General features: G+C 55.0%; 1 protein-coding gene across 4 annotated transcripts in view; it reads left to right on the top strand.

Moving 5' to 3' along the window:
- The window catches only part of EHBP1L1 (EH domain binding protein 1 like 1), a 29,062-nt gene that overhangs the window by 4,225 nt on the left and 6,796 nt on the right, over positions 1-18,041 (top strand). The window contains exons 3-13 of one of the 4 annotated variants that reach the window (XM_054035939.1): positions 2,178-2,235; positions 2,388-2,483; positions 2,945-2,998; positions 4,303-4,481; positions 5,196-5,347; positions 5,819-5,854; positions 5,985-6,098; positions 6,392-6,782; positions 7,753-9,925; positions 10,638-10,810; positions 11,040-11,088. In XM_054035939.1, coding sequence (XP_053891914.1) covers positions 2,178-2,235; positions 2,388-2,483; positions 2,945-2,998; positions 4,303-4,481; positions 5,196-5,347; positions 5,819-5,854; positions 5,985-6,098; positions 6,392-6,782; positions 7,753-9,925; positions 10,638-10,810; positions 11,040-11,088 — 3,475 coding nt within the window. The remainder of the gene's footprint in view (positions 1-2,177; positions 2,236-2,387; positions 2,484-2,944; positions 2,999-4,302; positions 4,482-5,195; positions 5,348-5,818; positions 5,855-5,984; positions 6,099-6,391; positions 6,783-7,752; positions 9,926-10,637; positions 10,811-11,039; positions 11,089-18,041) is intronic. The other 3 variants (XM_054035941.1, XM_054035940.1, XM_054035942.1) reach the window with 3 other exon arrangements.

Here is an 18,041-nt window from a genome sequence, read left to right as displayed (position 1 = left end):
GCCCTGGCTGCAGGTCAGGACTGAGGGGCACTGGCAGAACTGGGGGAGAGCCCTGGGGCTGTGTGGTGGATGCGGGGGAGGCTGGGCCCTGTTCACTTGTATACACCTGCTGTCAGGATGTTCCCAGCTTTTTTTCATGTTGTAAGTGGTGATGCTGGGGGATGGACTGTGTAAATAAACAGGGTGAGCTGCCATTAACCCCACCCATCTGGTCAGAAATTCCCCCCCAGCCATTGCCTCCCTGCCCCACCAGCTCACAGTCAGCTAGAGCAGCAGTGACACCCCCCACTCTGCCAGCCACTGGCCTGTGGCCAGAAACTCCCTGTACAGCTGATGAGTCGAACACCATGTCCAGTCGGCAGTGCTACAATGTGATAAACCCACTGGCAGCCAGTGCCCTCCCCAACAGCTGGGCAGCACCCCACCTTAATAGCCCCTGCACCCCACCCCAGAGGCAGTTGCATCTCAGCCCTGGGTGTGTGATCCTTGGATATACAGCCCCTGTGCCCTTCCCCTCAGGTGGATGCATCTCAGACTGGTGCATAGGGGCTGCAGAGGAGTTGAGGTAACCTCACATACAAGCATGCTTTGGAAGTGTGTCTCAGTCAGCCAGGGCCGGGCTGCATACACAGAGTTTCCAGAACGTCCCTTTGCAGTAACAAGAAGCCTTCAGCTCTTCCCTGGTGCCTCCAAGCCAGGAATTCCAGCCTTTATAGCCTGTAATGAATTACACCACTTTGCAGCCCTGTCTGTATCCCTGCTAGGGAGTTAGCAAACTGGAACACACACAGACTCACCCAAGGTTGTGCAAAGGATCTGTAGCACAGCCAGGAATGGAACCCAGGAGTCCTGATTTCCAGTTCCTCCCTCCCCATCCCCCTGCTGTAACCCTCCAGACCACTCCCCTCCCAGAGCTGCAGATAGCACCAGGATTCCTGATGCCTGCCCAACTCCCCCCCTCACCCCAACCCCTAGACTCTATTCCCCACAATGTCTGCAGCGTTTGGGGCGTATGAGTGCAAGCAAGAGCCAGCCCCACCCCAGGGCCTGGCCCATGTGGCTGTTAAAGATACAGAGCAAAATGTCTCGGAGTGAGAAGCTCTGATGTCAAGGGGTGAAGCAGAGGCATTGGGTGAGAGAGGGGGGTGCCCGGCACCTCTTAAGGACTATGACACAGGCCTCAGACTCCTGGCCCAGACAGTGGCCTGCAGGGAGAGCTGGGCTGGGATCCCCACACTCCTTGGCGACGTGAACCATGGCGTCCACGCCTCCTGAGTAAACACCCCGTCTGCCGTGTACAGGCAAACGCAGCTTCTCTGGCTACAGAGTGACTCACTGGTTTGTACCATGCTAGGGCTGGCTGCTCCTACCTGGACTCGGGAGACTGGGAGCAGGGTGGGGAGTCTGGGGGGGGCACTCTCCCCTGGCAGTCACTGCTGACCCCAATGCCCCAGTGTGGTGCTGTGCAGCAGGGGGTGCATACCCCTTGCATTCACTGCGTTTTTCTCTCCAGGCTCCTTCCTCCAATCCTTATCTCTTTCTGCCCCAGTGTCTCTCACTCAGTGTGGGGCGAGCAGGGGGTTCAGGCTGGGCCACACCCGCCCAGCAGCCAGGCGGGGAAGATAAAAACTCTCCCCACCCAGCTCTGCAATGTGCTGCTCTGTGGGCAGCCCAAACTGGGAGCAGTGTTCCAACCTCTAGCCCCCACGCCCTTCCCAGAGCTGGGATAGAACCCAGGAGTCCTGGCTCTCAACCCCTCCTGAGTTAACCCACTGGCCCCCACTCCCCTCCCCAAGCTGGGGTAGAACCCAGGTGTCCTGACTTTTGCTCTAACCAGGGGGGGTTACTGGGTGGAGGGGGCCATTGGTCAGATCTGGGGGGGTTGGGAAGTGGGGGATATTGGGTTAAATGGACTCCTACTTCCAGGGCCTGGGCAATGAGGGGGAGAGTCAGTGGAGCTGCACAAAGGGGGGCAGTTCTGGGGCTGGCAGAGGGGTGAGGGGGGAAGCTTTTCCATGGGACAGGTGGTGAGGGGCAGAGGGTGAGGCTGGGACCTTGGTCACCTGCTACCCTGATCCCAATGGGAAGGGTTGTGGGGAGGGTCCTTGGGAACTTATTTTGTCTTCCTCCCCATCCCTCCTAATTTGTTCATTCGTTCCATCCGTCTCGCCCTACAGGCAGCCAGACAAGCTGATTGTGGTTTGGACCAGGAGGAACCGACGCGTCTGCTCCAAGGTGGGTAGATTCAGGATGTCCTCTCTGTAAGGGGGCCAGCTCTGCTGCAGCCCCATGGTGGGGGGATTGGCCGGCTCGGGGGGCAGGGAATGGGACATGTGGCTGTTCCCCCTTTGGGTGTGAGCTCTGATCTGGCTGTGTGTGTTCTGCAGGCTCACAGTTGGCAGCCGGGGATCAAGAATCCGTATCGGGGGATGGTTGTGTGGATGGTGCCGGAGAACGTGGATATAATGGTGACGCTGTACCGGGTATGGCAGCTGCTGCTTGCACAAGCATGCTGTTGCGCACACACGCTTATGCACCCCTTTGTACTGACACGTGTGTTCTTACACTGGCCTACGCACTCCGGCACAGGCACTTGCACCAGCACACGAACGGCTCTTACCCAGATGTGCGGCTCTTCTGTGGTTGGGCCTCTGTTTGCACAAAAGCTCACGGTTACACACCAACTCACAGCCTCCCATGCACTGCTGTGCCTGTCCGCTCCTCTGTGTACCTGTGGGTGCACATTGGGCACTCACACTTGCAGTCACACACCCATCCACACACCACTGCGTGCAATCTCGGGGGGCTGGCACACACTCAGGCCTCCCTTCGTACGATCCCAACAACACACTCACACTGGCACCCTTGCGTATAACTCCCCCCATCTCCCAGTGCAACAAACAGTGCAAAGCCCCTCTCATCTTTTGCCCCATCCCCCCCACAGGACCCCCACGTGGAGGAGTATGAAGACAAGGAATGGACCTTTGTGATTGAGAACGTACGTCCAGGGAGAACTAGAGCGCGGTAACTCAGGGCTGGATGACAGCGGCCAGGCAGGACATGGGATCTTCCATCGCAAAGCCATGCAGGGCTGCCAATTGCAGCTGCGTGTGGGGTGGTGTGACACTTCCCAGGGCGCATGGGCTAGGAGGCACCTCACCACCCCCTGTCCTTAGCATGAGGGACCCTTGTCTGTGCCTATTGGGGCCCAACTCCACCAGTCACAGGCAGCATGAGTAACCCCCGGCCGACGCTGTCTCGCTGCAGGCTAGCAACAGGCCTGCTCTAGCTGCCAGCCCTGCAAACGTCTCTCTGGAGTGCCCAGCCCCTGCTCCGCTGGACACTCCCAGTGTTCGCTGATACGCTGCTCCCAGGGGGACAGGACGCCCCAGCTGAGATCACCACTCTGTGTAACACAGCACTCAGCCATGCACCTAGTGAAACCAGGCGTCTGTTTAATTAACAAAGATTAGAGTCTCAAGAAGTAGCAAGTGAAGGTGTTGGAAACAAACAATAAACTCATAACTCGCCTTCTCGAGCCTAGACTTACCTAACAAGTCACTTTCCTGTCTAATGAAGAGTAGCTCCCCCGAGAGTCTTCCTCCCAGTGTGTAACAGCCAGGCTGGCTGTGCCCCTCTGTTCATAAGAGGATGCCCCTGGCAGCTTGTCTTTCCCTGGCTGCATATTTAGCAAACTTTTGATTAGCTTGAGGCGTAGTAATGCTAATAGGGTATCTGCTGGGAGCCATACAGGACGTGCCACACACAGGAGCAGGCAGGGGAGAAGCATCTCTTACCTCCTGCTGTTCGTCACCTTCGGGTGACCAGCCCCAATTCCCAGGCCGTAAGAACATAATTGTTATTGTAGATACACAGCTAACCAGTGGGCTACTGGCTTTTAGTAGAGGCCTCACCTGACACCCTTTGGTGAATTATTGTGCATGTACCAGACCCAGAGGATCTCTGTAGCCCCAGGCATCCCCTCTGTGCCCTCTCCCAGTTGGCACCAAGAGCTTGCTAGGTCACAGGAGGAACTCAGCAGCCATTTAACAGCATAGAATCTGTACAGGGGACAGTGTAGCTGAGGGAAAGGTGGAAATCAGGATTCCTGGGTTCCATCCCCATCTGTAATATGGCAGTGGTGACTAGTGTGTAGAGTGAGCGGGCCTGGGAGTCAGGACTCCTGGGTTCTCTCCCCAGCTGTGGGAGTGGAGTGGGGTCTAGTGGTTTTATGGTAAGGGAGGCTGGGAGTCAGGCCTCTCCCCTCTCCCCCTGCTCACAGTACTCACTCCCTCTTCCCAGGAGTCCAAGGGGCAGCGGAAGGTGCTGGCCTCGGCCGATGTTAACCTGCAGCGCTTTGCCCGCCCCACACCTGCCCAGGCCGAGCTGAAGCTGAAGCTGAAGCCGCGCTCGGTCAAGGTGGTGGCTGCCACGCTGCAGCTCACACTGTCCTGTGTCTTCCTGCGTGAGGGCAAAGCCACGTGAGTTCTATCAATAATGTGGGGCCTATGGAAACAGGCCTGTCTGGGAACAGCAGTGTCCCTTGGCGGGAGGGGGTGGGCATGGAGGGGCTCTGGCTTGCACTTCCCTCTCCATGCTGCTCCGGCAGGGGGGGCAGCGCGGGGGCTTGGCCCAAAGAAGGGCTGGGCAAAGAGCAAAAGGCTTGACTGAGGATGGGTGCTCTTGGCGGCCATCTTGGTGCAGGAAGATGGCTGCCTGAGGGCGACTATCTTGGCATGGCTGCAGGGGAAGAGGGTGGCATAGGCAGCCATCTTGGCATGGGCAAGGAGGGCGTCAGGGGGCAGCCATCTTGGTTAGAGGGTCTCTCCGGGCGGCCACATTGGCACCACTGTTGAGGAAGAGGCTGGTTTAGAGAGGCCACCTTGGCAGTTTTTAATAGTAGGATGTCTGCCACCTGGCCACAGTTGGTGCATCATTTAAATAGTCCCCTCCCCTGCCAGTAATGGCCACAGAGGTGGGGGTGGGGCTGCCCTCGCCTCTGGCTTAGGAAAGCCCCATGTTTCCAGAGGGATGGTGTGAATGGTTGCAAGGGTCATGCCAGGCTGGAGGGGGAAAGGGAAATGGGGCAGCACTGTCCCACCTTACCGTGACCCCCCTCCCTGTGGCCCCACAGAGGGGGGTCACGGTAAGGTGGGACAGTGCTGCCCCCCCCTTACACTGTGCCTTCCCCCCAGGGACGAGGACATGCAAAGCCTGGCCAGCCTCATGAGCGTCAAACCCAGCGACATCGGCAACCTGGATGACTTCGCCGAAAGCGACGAGGATGACGAGGCAGCCAGGAGGGCGCGGCAAGAGGATGGGAGCAGCCAGGGCACAGCGCCAACAGGTGGGCCCAGCCAGCCAGTCCTGAGGGGCCCCCCCTTCCCCATCAGCCCTGCTGGTGCCCTTCGCTCCCGACCCGCAGCCACCTGCTATGCCCGCCCTGGGCTCCCCCACATACAGTTCTGCTGGTGCCCCTCAGTCCTGTCCCACAGCCCCCTGCTTTCCCACCCTGGTCCATTCATAATTGCGGTTTGCCTTGGTTGCTGTTTCGTGGGGTTCCCTCGGCTCCACTATTACTGCGGCTCCTGATAGTAGCTTGTAGTGTCTCTTTGCCTTCCAGCAGGGGGCACTCTCTAGGCTTTTCTTTGCTGGGGGGCAGTGACTGAGGTCCCATCTGTCCCCTGGGACTGGCGGCTCTGTCCCCACTCCCCGGGGCAGCTGTGCTGTCTTGGGGTTGGTCATTCTCTCTCTCTCTCTCTCTCCTGTCTGTCTGTCTCCACCACTTTTGGCTGTCCGTCTGTGTCCCGCACTGTAGGTTTCATTCAGACCATATTGCTGGGCTATTTCACAGGTAGGACCATCCCGCCAAGTGGGGTTTGGGGCAGGTGGGGTGCAGAGCAGGCAGCAAACCGCTACATCTCTCTCTCTTTCTCTCCCTGCCGCCTTCCACATTCCCTCACTCCCCCCTCCCCCACCCCCAGACACATCGCGAGAGCTCAACACTCTTGCTGAGGAAGAGGAGAATCCCTCGGCCCCCGGGACCAGCAGGGCAGCAGCTGGGAGAGCAACCCCCCGTGGGACACCCCGAGAGGCAGGTAAGTCATCAGTGGGTGCAAGAGCCCTGGGCTGGGCACCAGGACTCCTGGGGTCTGTTTGGGAGGGGCACGGGGTCTAGTGGTTAGAACAGGGGCGGGTTGGGAGTCAGGACGCCTCAGTTCTAGGCCAGCCCTGGGAAGGGAGTGGGATCTAGTGACCTGAGGAGTGGGGGAGTCTGAGAGCTTCCCACCAACTCCCTCAGGGCAGGAATATGGGGAAGTTCTGTCTAGTTGTCACCCACTTCCATTGCCCCCAGTCTCTGACTCCTGGGATCCTCTCTCCTCTCCTGCAGGCTCTGCCAAGGAGGAAACTGTCCGAGTGGCCGACACCCCAGATGCCCCCCTGAGGGACACCCCCCTCCCAGCCCTGGAGCTGGTCCTACAGGGAGCAGCACCCTCCCCTCCCCCAGAGTTGATGGGGCCCCCCCCAGTAAGTGGTGCAGGCCAGGCCGGGAGGGCTGGGCAGAACATGGCAGCCGGTGGGAACCCAATGGGAGCTGCAGGGGCTGTGGAACCAGGCGCTAAGGGGGAGACGGGGGCCCAAGTCCCGAATCAGGCCCACAAGCCAGGCACAGGCCCCTCGCAGGAGACGGGACGACGTGGTGGCAACCCCAGGGTTGAAGAGGAGGAGAAAGCAGCAGCCTTGATGAAGCGGCCGGCATCAGGGAGTGACACCAAGGGCAGGTGAGTCTGGAGCCCTGGCTTCTATCCTGGCTGTGGGAGGGGTGTGGAGGTCTAGTGGTTAGAGCAGGGGGCTGGGAGCCAGGACTCCTGCGTTCTGTTCTGGCTCTGGGAGGGAGGGAGGGGGGTCCAGTGATTGGAAGTAGTGGGCAGGGGGGCGTGGGTGATGGTGTTGTGGTGGGAAAAAGTTAGTGCCCAGCTGCTTATGGATAAACCCAGCCACCCAGTGCTGGTTTCGCTTCTGCCTTCAAGAGGTTTGCCAGTCCCCTCCCCCGCTCAGGGAAGAGAGCATGTTCCCACCCAAGGAGGAAGCCGCACTTCCCCTGCCCAGGAAGGGAGCTGCAGGCCGGGCTGCCAGCTCTGCCCCTTCCAGAGGGGTGGGGGAAGGGACGCAGCTGGCGCTACAGGAAACTGCTGTCCCTACTGAGCCGAGCAGATTAACAAAGGAGGAAGTTTGGGGGGTGGGTCAGGGAATGGGACACGGGGCCTGTCCCCTTTAGGGGGCGCTGTCTGTGATCCAGCACCAGGGTGGGGGACTGGCAGGCTCAGAGGGGTGGGAAATGGGGTGTGTCCCCTCTAGGGGGCGCTGGCTGTGATCTGACCCCACGGTGGGGATGGACTGGCTCGGAATATCCCAAAGCTGCTCATCTGTGCTGAGGAACTCCTGTGTTTAGCGGACATTTTCAATATTCCAAGTGGAGTGTAGAGAGAGTGGGGTCTAGTGGGTTGGGTGGGGGGAGGGCTGGACACCAGGACTCCCTGGTTCCATCCCTGGATCTGGGGGGTGGGGTGGTTAGAGCAGAGGGGTTCAGGGAGCCAGGATGCCTGGTGTCTGTTCCTGGGCCTTTCAGTTCCCATGCTAAGAAGATTGGGCTCATTGTCAAGTTGGGAGAATGAGAAATCCTCCCAGGAGGCAGCTCTGCCCTCACGATGAGACCAACTCCCCTTTTGTCCCCTTTGTCCCTCCCTCCAGGCCCAGTGACATCTGGATGCCCCGGGCGGAGAGCCCTGTCCCTGCCCCACGGCATAAGAAACCCCTCCTGCCGGAACCCGCTACGCCCACAGCTCCACCCCCCGAGGTACCCTCCATCCAGAGACGCCGATGGGAAGGTGCCAAACCGCCTCCTTCCCAGCTCAAATTGGGAGCAGCAAAGTCAGAGCAAGGCCCTCGACCCGCAGCCTCTCTGTCTGTGCCAGCGGTGCCTGCCAGGGCCCGGCTAGCCCGGCCTAGGTCAGCAGAACTGCCAGCCCGGCCGAAGCCACTGCCCCGGCCCCGGAGGGACAGGCGGGCCCGTTCGGCGTCTCCGGGCATCTCTGTAGTGATGTACCTCAATGAGGATGCACCAGGACCTGCCGTTGTTGCTGGGGAGGGCATTGGCCTGGCCAGGAGCGGCTTGGGGGCGGGTGTGCCCTCAGCCGCTGCGCTGCTGGCCTTGTCGTCTGTGGTGGGGCTGCCCCCGGTGCCGTGGGGCAGGCAGGGAGAGAAGGCAGCGACAGCAGCAGATGCTACTGGTTGGCCAAGCATTGGGGGTGCTGTTGCTCCTGTGGTGGTGCCCCTCAAAGAGGAATGGGGCAGGGCGACAGGAGAGGGTCCCAGGGGGGCGTCCCATCTGGAGAGGCTGACATCAGATGGGGCAGCCGGGAAGGATGCTGAGGGAGCTGCTGTGCGGGGGCGGGGAGGAGATGCAGCCTTTCTGGTGGGCCCACCCAAGCCGTGGAGGTATCGGTCAGAAGATGTGGTTGGAGAGGGTGCCAGGGGGGCAACCAGAGAGGTGATGGAGGCGATCCCAGGCCAGTTGGAGAGGGGCAGGCTGGAGGAGCCAGCGGAACGGGAGAACCGCAGGGCAGACAGGAAAGCGTGTGGGGGCGCTGCTCAGAGCGTAGCGGAAGTTGTGCCCTTGCTGGAGGGGCACAGAACAGAGCTGGTGGCACAGGAGGATTCTGGGCGAGGATTCTGGCCAAGCCCAGCACCAGACCCGGCTCCCTCAGCGACGCCCCCCAAGCTGGAGCAGCGCAGGCCAGCAGGAGAGAGACCTAGGGCAGCATCCCAGCCAGAGAGGCCAGGAGCAGAAAGGGCAGCTTGGAAGGACGCTGCGGGGGCTGCTGTGCAGGGGGGGGCAGGCAATGCATCCTCTCTGATGGCCCCCCCCAAGCCATGGAGGTGTCGGTCGGAGGACGTGATGGGACAGGGTGCTGGGGAAGTGCCCAGCAGTGTGATGAAGGCAGGAGCAGGAGATGGACTGTGGCGGGCAATCCCAGCCTGGCCAGAGTGGGGCAGACTGGAAGGGGCAGGGGGAGAGGCAGCTGGCAAGCCAGGTGGCGGTGCGGTGCACTCAGTAACAGCGGATACCCTGCCTGTGGAGGCCCCAGCCCGGCTGGAGAGAGGCAGGCTGGAGGAGGCAGGTGGAGATGCGGCCGGCAGGCCATGTGAAGATGCGGCAGGGGGAGAGGTGGCCGGAGATCTGGCAGGGGGAGAGGTGGCCGGCAGGCCATGCGGAGGTGCAGCAGGGGGAGAGGTGGCCGGAGGTCTGGCAGGGGGAGAGGCGGCCAGCAGGCCGTGCGGAGGTGCGGCAGGGGGAGAGGTGGCCGGCAGGCCGTGCGGAGGTGAGGTGCTGTCAGTAGTAGCAGACGCCCCATCTCTGGAGGCTCCTGCCCAGCTGGAGGGTGCCACGGAGAGCCTGGGAGCCGACGGTACAGTGCCCGGGGGTGCCACTCCCAGCACACCTGAGCCCCTGCTGGAGAGGGCTGGGCCGGAGGAGGCAGCGGGTTCCAGAGAGCGTGGTGGGGCTGTGGGCTCCCTGCCCAGCAAGGAGGATGCCAGTGGGACAGGGCTCCCTCTGGAGAAGCAGTCAGGGCTCTGCACAGACCAGCTGGCCACCTGCACCGCCCCAGGAAGGAGCAGCAGACAGGTTGCAGCCCTCGCACTGATGCCCCCCCAGGATGCGCCCATCCTGGGCCCCCCGTCCCCCTTCACTGAGCCTTACGTCTCACAGTGCCGCTTCACCCTGAGCCTCCCGCCCACCCACCCTGCCCGGGAGAGGAGTGCCAGCCCATCATCCAACGAGGGGACCCAGGCGTCCAGGCGGGAGCCGTCTCCCCCGCCCTGCGGCGCTGTCCAGGATAGCATAGGGCAGGAGGCGGCCCAGGTAGGGACAGCGAATGCTTGTGCCCCCAGCCCTGCCAGCTGCCATGGCTGCCTGCCCGCCCTTGCTTTCAACTAATCCTAGGGGCTGTGTGTGTGTGCGGGGGGCTGTGGAAGGACAGACAGACCCACAGCATTGCTACAAGGATAAAGCCTTTAATTGGGGTGTGTGGAGGGGATAAAACTCATCGTGGGCTAACTGCCTTCTCCCCTTTAATCGGGGTTGAGGATAACACCTGGAGATGGATCCTCAGGGCCTGTGGTCCCCTCACTAACCCCCTCCACCTCACAGTGTGGCCCACAGACCCCTGCCCTGCATCCGGCTTGCTCACTGTGTTGCATGGGGCTGGCTGGATCCCAGCTGCCAATGAGCCCTGGGCCAAGCCCATCCAGGAGAACACCCTTGCCTAGCAGCGGGAAGGGGAGGGTGCAACAGCCGGGACTTGGCTGGGTCTTTGTCCCATATAGCCCCAGCCCTTCACTCCTGGCTGCCATGGGGCAATGGGGTGGCTTGGTGCCTGTGGGTGTGAGGGATCTCTAATCATGGGGGAGGTCCTGGTGATGGGTGGTGGTGGTGGGGTTATGCAGACAGGAGAGTTGGGGAGCCAAGAGGGCAGTATGGCTGCCAGCACTGGTGTGGGGGTGCTTTGCCTGGTGTGGGGTGATCCAGCACCTCCCCAACCCATATCCCACCCCATCCCCTGTTTATCTCCTAGGCGGAGCCCCCAGCAACCAGCCCAGGCCTGGTCAGCTGCAGCCAGTCGCTGCTGGAATGGTGCCAGAATGTCACGTCTGGCTACCGGGGTGTCCTGGTCACTAACTTCACCACCTCCTGGCGCAACGGGCTGGCGTTCTGTGCCATCCTGCACCACTTCCACCCAGAGAAAATGTGAGTCCTGGGGCTGAGGGGCAGAGCGGGGAGCCAGGGGCTGGGATAGCAGGGGGTTGTAGGTCAGGATTGAGGGGCATCAGGAGACGTGTGTGTTGTGGGGGAGGCCATGTCTTGGTATGGAGGGGGGAGTGTCTCAGAGAGGCAAGTGGGGGTGGGGTGGGGACTCAAGAGACCCCATTCACTAAGCAGGATCTATCTTTGTCATGTCTGTCTGCCCCCACTCCAGCAATTATGAGACCCTGGACCCTCTCGCTATCAAAGAGAATAACAAACTGGTAAGTTGGGGACCCCGGCAGGTGGTGGGGAAGGAGACTGTAAGAAAATAAGACTGGTGATACTGACTCATCCCAATGGTCCATCTAGCTCAGTATCCTGTCTTCTGACAGTGACTGGTGCCAGATGCTTCACAGGGAATGAACAGAACAGGGCAATTTACCAAGTGGTCCTCCTGTGTTCAGTCCCAGCTCCTGGCTGGCAGAGGCTTAGGAACACCCAGAGAATGGGGTAGTCTCCCTGACCATCTTGAGGGACCTATCCTCCATCAGCTTATCAAATTCATTTTGAATCCAGTTATACCTTTGGCTTTCACAGCACCCCCTGGCAATGTGTTTCACGGGATGACTGTGTGTTGTGTGAAGAAGTTCTTTCTTGTGTTTCTTTTAAACGTGCAGTCTATTGATTTCATTGGGTGACCCAACCCCCTCCCAACCGTTATGTGAAGGGGTAAATAACACTTCCTTTTTCACTTTGTCCACACCAGTCATGATTTTATAGTCCTCTATCATATCCCCCTTAGTCATCTCTGTTCAAAGCTGAACAGTCCCAGTCTTTTTAATCTCTCCTCATATGGAAGCTGTTCCACCCCCCTAATCATTTTTGTTGCCTTTCTTTTTACCTTTTCCAATTTTTTTTTTTTTTTTTTTTTTTTTTTGAGATGGGGTGACGAGAACTGCATGCAGTATTCAAGGTGTGGGCATACTATGGAATTATATAGAGGCATTATGCTATTTTCTGTCTCATTATTTATCCCTTCCCTAATGATTCCCAACATTCGTTAGCTTTTTTGACTGCTGCTGCACATTGGCGGATGTTTTCAGAGAACTCTCCACACTGACTCCAAGATCTCTTTCTTAAATGGTAACAGCTAATTTAGACCCCATCATTTTGTATGTATAGTGGGGATCATGTTTTCCAATGTGCATTACTTTGCATTTATCAACATTGAATTTCATCTGCCCGTTTGTTGCCCGGACACCCAGTTTTGTGAGATCCGTTAGTAGCTCTTCGCAGTCTGCTTTAGGCTTAACTATCTTGAGTAATTTTATATTGTCTACAAACTTTGCCACTCTCACTGCTTACCCCCTTTTCCAGATTATTTATGACTATGTTGAACAGATCTTTGGGGGACCCCATTGTGACGGGATCCCTGGGGTGCAGCCTGGGACTGTGGGAGCGCTGTGCCCCCTGAACTCTCTCCAGCCTGGGTTGTCTCTCACAATGCCTTGCTAATGACCAGCAGCAAACCTCTCCAGGCGCTGTTATCACTCAGTACAATCGCACGTGGAGCCCCACACCCAGCTAGATTGCATGAATCTCCCAGAGCCACTCACGAATCACACAGAGAAAGGCACCAGCCAGATCCCCCCAGCTCCCAGCACTGTACCCCAGGAATATACCGTCTTGCACTGCTCAAGATGAGCAATGCAGATTTATTAACTGGTTCACCACTTCATCAGTGGAAAGTGGATATACACCAGCCTTTGAAAACCTGAGCAGATCTACCAAACATTTCATACAAACTCACTGGTAAAGATAAACAGTAAAACAGATTTATTGACTACAAAATATAGATTTAAAGTGATATTAAGTAATAGGCAAAAAGTCAGAGTTAGTTACCAAAAGGAATAAACTATAAGCACGCAGTCTAAACTCTCAACCCTATTAGACTGGGCAACATCTAGATTAAGCAGTTTTCTTCACTGCACTGGATATTGCAGTTCATAGTATACAGATTTCACACTTGAAATCTGGGGCAGTCCCCTCAGTTGGAGTCTTCAGAGGGTCCTTGTTGCTTGCAGTGTAGGTGGGTGAAGGAGAAAGGCCCAGCCTGGGGCCACTGTGTTCTGTTTTATTCCCTCAGTCCATGTGCTTGGGGATCACAAGTCCAGGCATGTCTGGGGTCATTGCTGAGTCTCCAGGCAAGGCTGAGCAATTCCCCTGGTGTGGCCTCATGCAGGTGAGTCATTGAATTGTAGCTCCCGTGCTGGACAATGGTTGTAGATGGGACGTTTGGTTACTTTCCTGGCTGTTGCCTCTGGGGAGCTAATATCTGACCGATTCCCCAATTTACAGCATGTTTTAGTGACCACCATACAACACAATTCTCATGACTTCATATGCATTAATGATACACATATATGGATAGAGAAATGACTTTCAGCAGATCATAACCTTTCCCCTGATACCTTACAAGGCATGCTTTATATGTAAGATCGTGATTATATAAAAATGAGAAATATGAGGGTTCCAGGATGCTCCCCCAAGGTATAAAATGTCACACCCACTATTTACCTCTCTCCACTGTGAAAACTGACCATCTATTCATACCCTTTGTTTTTTAACCAGTTACCAAGCCATGAGAGGACCTTCCCTCTTATCCCGTGGCAGCTTATTTTGCTTAAGAGCCTTTGGTGGGGATCTTGCCAAAAGCATTTTGAAAGTCCAAGTACTCTATATCCACTGGATCACCCTTGACCACATTTGTTGACCCCCCTCAAAGAATTCTAGTAGATTCGTGAGGCATGATTTCCCTTTACAAAAGTCGTGTTGACTCTTCCGCATCATATGTTAATCTATGTGTCTGATAATTCTGTTCTTTACTATAGTTTCAGCCAATTTGCCTGGTTCTGGAGTTAGGCTTACTGGCCTGTAATTGCTGGGATTACTTCTGAAACCTTTTTTAAAAATCAATGTTACATTAGCTATCCTCCAGTCATCTGGTACAGAGTTGATTTAAGTGATAGGTAACATATCACAGTTAGTAGTTCTGCAATTTCATATTAGAATTCCTTCAGAACCCTTGGGTGAATACCATCTGATCCTGATGACTTATTACTGTTTAGTTTATCAGTTTGTTCCATAAACCTCCTCTATTGACACCTCAATCTGGGACAGTTCCTCAGATTTGTCACCTAAAAAGAATGGCTCAGCTGTGATGATCTTCCTCCCCATGGGCGGCACGTATTTTCCTCCCCAAACAGCCCGGCGTGGCCCTGCCCATGCTCCACCCGGAAGGCCCTATCCTGTTTGCCCGTCTCCCTTGGCCCCAGCCCAGGCAGGCTGCTCGTCTTCAGGGAAGCGTGCTGGGTCGGGCTAGGGTGGCTGCAGCTGGCCTGTGGTCGGGACTTGGGGTGGCTGGGGCTGCGCTGGGGGAGGGGAGTGCATGCTGGCGCTGGGGCTGCCCGCCCTGTGCTCAGGGTGGCTGGAGGGCCATGCGTCACCCACCCAGCGTTTGGGGGCTGGGGAGGGCTGTGTGCTGCCCATGGCTGGGGGTCCATGCTCCACTGGCCTGCCCGCCTAGAGTTTGAGGGCTGGGGGGGTTGCACACTTCCCAGTGTTGAGGGGTGGGGGGGTTCCACCCACTGCCCACCCAGCGCTCAGAGGGGCTGGGGGGGGACTGTGCGCCGCCCGTCCAGAATGCTGGGGGTGGGAGGGGCTAGCCCATGTTCCTCACATCCTCTGCTGTGAAGCCTGATGGAAAGCATTAATTTAGCTTCTCTGCATTGGCCTCGTCTGCCTTGAGTGCCCCTTTAGCACCTTGAGTGTCCAGTGGCCTCACTGATTGTTTGCCAGACTTCCTGCTTCTGATGTACTTTAAAAAAGTTGTTGTTAGTTTTTATGTCTTTTGCTAGTTGCTCTTCAAATTTTTTTTTTGGCCTGACTAATTATACCTGTACATTTGACTTGCCAGAGTTTATGTTCCTTTCTATTTTCTTCAGTAGGATTTGACTTCCATATTTTAAAAGATGTCTTTTGTCTCTAACCACCTCTTTTACCCTGTTGTTTAGCTATGGTGGCATTTTTTGGTTCTCTTGCTGTTTTTGTTTTTTTTTTAAATTTGGGATATGCATTTTGTTTGAGCCCCTATTATGGTGTTTTGAAAAAAATTCCATGCAGCTTGCAGGCATTTCACTCTTGTGACTGTTCCTTTTAATTTCCATTTAACTAGCCTAATTTTTGTGTAGTTCCCCTTTTGAAATTAAATGCTACTGTGGTGGGTTTCTTTTGTATTCCACCCCCCTCCAAGGATGTTAAATTTAAATATATTATGGTCACTATTACCAAGTTGTCCAGCTATATTCACCTCTTGCACCAGATCATGTGCACCACTTAGGACTAAATCAAGAATTGCCTCTCCCAGTGTGGGACTAGCTGCTCCAAGAAGCAGTCATTAATGGCATCTAGAAATTTTATCTCTGCATCCCATCCTGAGGTGACATGTTCCCAGTCAAAATGGGGATAGTTGAAATCCCCCATTATTATTGGGTTTTCTGTTGTTGTAACCTCTCTAATCTCCCTGAGCATTTCACAGTCACCATCACCTTCCTGGGCAGGTGGTCAGTATATTCCCAGTGCTATTCTCTTATTATTCAAGCATGGAATTTGCCGTAGAATCTCTATGGATAGACTGTTTGGTGCATTTAAGATTTTCCCTATATTTGATTCTATGCTTTCTTTCACATATAGTGCCACTCCCCCACCAGAACGACCTACTCTGTCATTCCTATATATTTTGTATCCTGGTATTACCGTGTCCCATTGATTATCATCATTCCACCAAGTTTCTGTGATGCCTATTATATCAGTATCCTCATTTAGTTCACTCATCTTAATGTTTAGACTTCTAGCATTTGTGTACAAGCACTTACACAATTTGTCAATATTCAGTTGCCTGCCTTCATGTGATGTAACTGAAGGGACTCTCTTTCCTTTGACTGATTCTCTTCAGTTCCTGCCTCTACTTTATCAACTTCTATTCTCTCCTCCGTACTAGGACATAGAGAATCTCCATTCATAGATCCTCCCCTAAGGGATGTGTCTGTCCGAACCCTGTGCTCCTCCACACTGGTCAGCTTTCCCCCAGCCCTTAGTTTAAAAACTCCTCTTCCACTTTTTCAATTTTACATGCCTGCAGTCTGGTTCCATTTTGATGTAGGTGGAGCCCATCCTTCCTGTATAGGCTCCTCCTTTCCCAAAAGGTTCCCCAGTTCCATATAAACCTAACCCCCTCCTCCCTACACCATTGTCTCATCCACGCATTGAGACCCTGCAGTTCTGCCTGTCTAACTGGCCCTGCGCGTGGAACTGGAAGCATTTCAGAGAATGCTACCTTGGAGGTCCTGGACTTTAATCTCTTATCTAGCAGCCTAAATTAGGCCTCCCAGGCTTCTCTCCTATCCTTCCCTATGTCATTGGTACCTACATGTACCATGACCACCGGCTCTTCCCCAGCACTGCACATGAGTCTGTCTGGATGTCTCAAGAGGTCCGCAACCTTCACACCTAGCAGCCAATTCACCATAGAATCCAGGTCATCTAGTCTAACCCCCTGCCAAGATGCAGGATTTGTTGTGTCTAAACCATCCACAACGGACGGCTATCCAGCCTCCTTTTGAAAACCTCCAGCGAAGGAGTTTCCACACCCTCTGGAGGTGACTGTTCCATTGTCCTATTGTTCTTACAGTTAGGAAGTTTTTCCTGAGGTTTAATTAAAATCTGCTATGCTGTAGTTTGAACCCTTTGCCTCTTGTCCTACCCTCTATGGCAAGAAAGAACAACTTTTCTCCATCTTTTTTAGGGCAGCCTTTCAAGTATTTCAAGACCGCTATCATGGCCTACCTCAATCTCCTCTTTTCTAAACTAAACATACCCAGTTCCTTCAGCCTTCACTCGTATGGCTTGCATTCCATCCCTTTGATCATCTTTGTTGCTCACCTCTGGACACTGTTCCCTGTAAGCTGTGCGCGTGTGCACACACACACAGATCCTAAACACTGTGCACATGGCGAAACACCGCACGCACAATAATTTGCACAGAAGCACAAAAATTTGCACAGAAGAAATTTTTTGCGCACACAGCCTGTCAAAAATTAGAGGGAACATTGCCTCTGGATCCTTTCTCCACATCCTATCTATACTTTGGTGACCAAAACTGGACACAGTACTCCAGCTGAGGCCTAACCAGTGCTGAGTAGAGCGGTACTATCACCTCCCGTGACTTGCATGCTATGCCTCTGTTAATGCAGCCTAAAATTGCATTTGCTTTTTTTGCAACAGCATCGCATTGCTGACTTGCGTTGAGGTTGTGATCCACCACAACTCCCAGATCCTGCCAAGCCAGTTATCCCCCATTCTGTATTTGTTCATTTGGTTTTTCTTCCCTAAATGTAGTACCTTACATTTGTCGTTTTGAATTTCATTTTGTTCTCTATATCCCAGTTGTCCAATTTATCAAGATCCCTCTGAGTCTTAGCTCTATCCTCCAAAGTATTGGCAATCCTCCCCGTCCCCCTTTTTGTCATCTGCAAGTCTGATCAGTATGCTCTCTATTCCTACATCCCTGGTCGTTAATAAAGATGTTAAACTATACCGGGCCCAGAACAGCAATCTGTGGAACCCCACTTGAGACCTTCCTCCAGTCCGACATCATCCCATTCATAGTTACTCTTTGTTTGCATTTGTTTACCCAATTATGTATCCACTTAATGGTAGTTCCGCCGAGCCCGCATTTCTACAGCTTATCTATCAGAATGTCCTGTGGGACTGTGTCAAAAGCCTTGTTGAAGTCCAGGTATATTATGTCTACCACATCCCCCACATTCACCAAATCAGTTACCCCGTCAAAGCAGGAAATGAAGCTGGTTTGGCATGATTTGTTCTTGGTAAATCCTTGCTGGCTGCTAGTGATCACCCCTTCATCCTCCAGGTACTCGCAAATTGAATGTTTTATACATTGCTCTAGTAGCTCTCAGGTATTGATGACTGGTCTGTAGTTCCCCAGCTCCTCCTTTTTCCCCTTTCTATGTTAGCCCTTCTCCTGTCTTCCAGGACCTCTCCTGTCATCCATGAGTTTGCAAATATTATTGCCAGTGGCACCAAGATTTCTTCAGCTAATTCCTTCCGTACCCTGGGGCGAATAGCATCCGGCCCCGTTGATTTGAATTCAGCC

The sequence above is a fragment of the Malaclemys terrapin genome, chromosome 7, assembly GCF_027887155.1.
Source record: "Malaclemys terrapin pileata isolate rMalTer1 chromosome 7, rMalTer1.hap1, whole genome shotgun sequence".
Lineage (NCBI taxonomy): Eukaryota > Metazoa > Chordata > Testudines > Emydidae > Malaclemys > Malaclemys terrapin.
The sequence above is the reverse complement of the archived record's forward strand: the minus strand, read 5'-3'. Positions and strand labels throughout refer to the sequence as shown.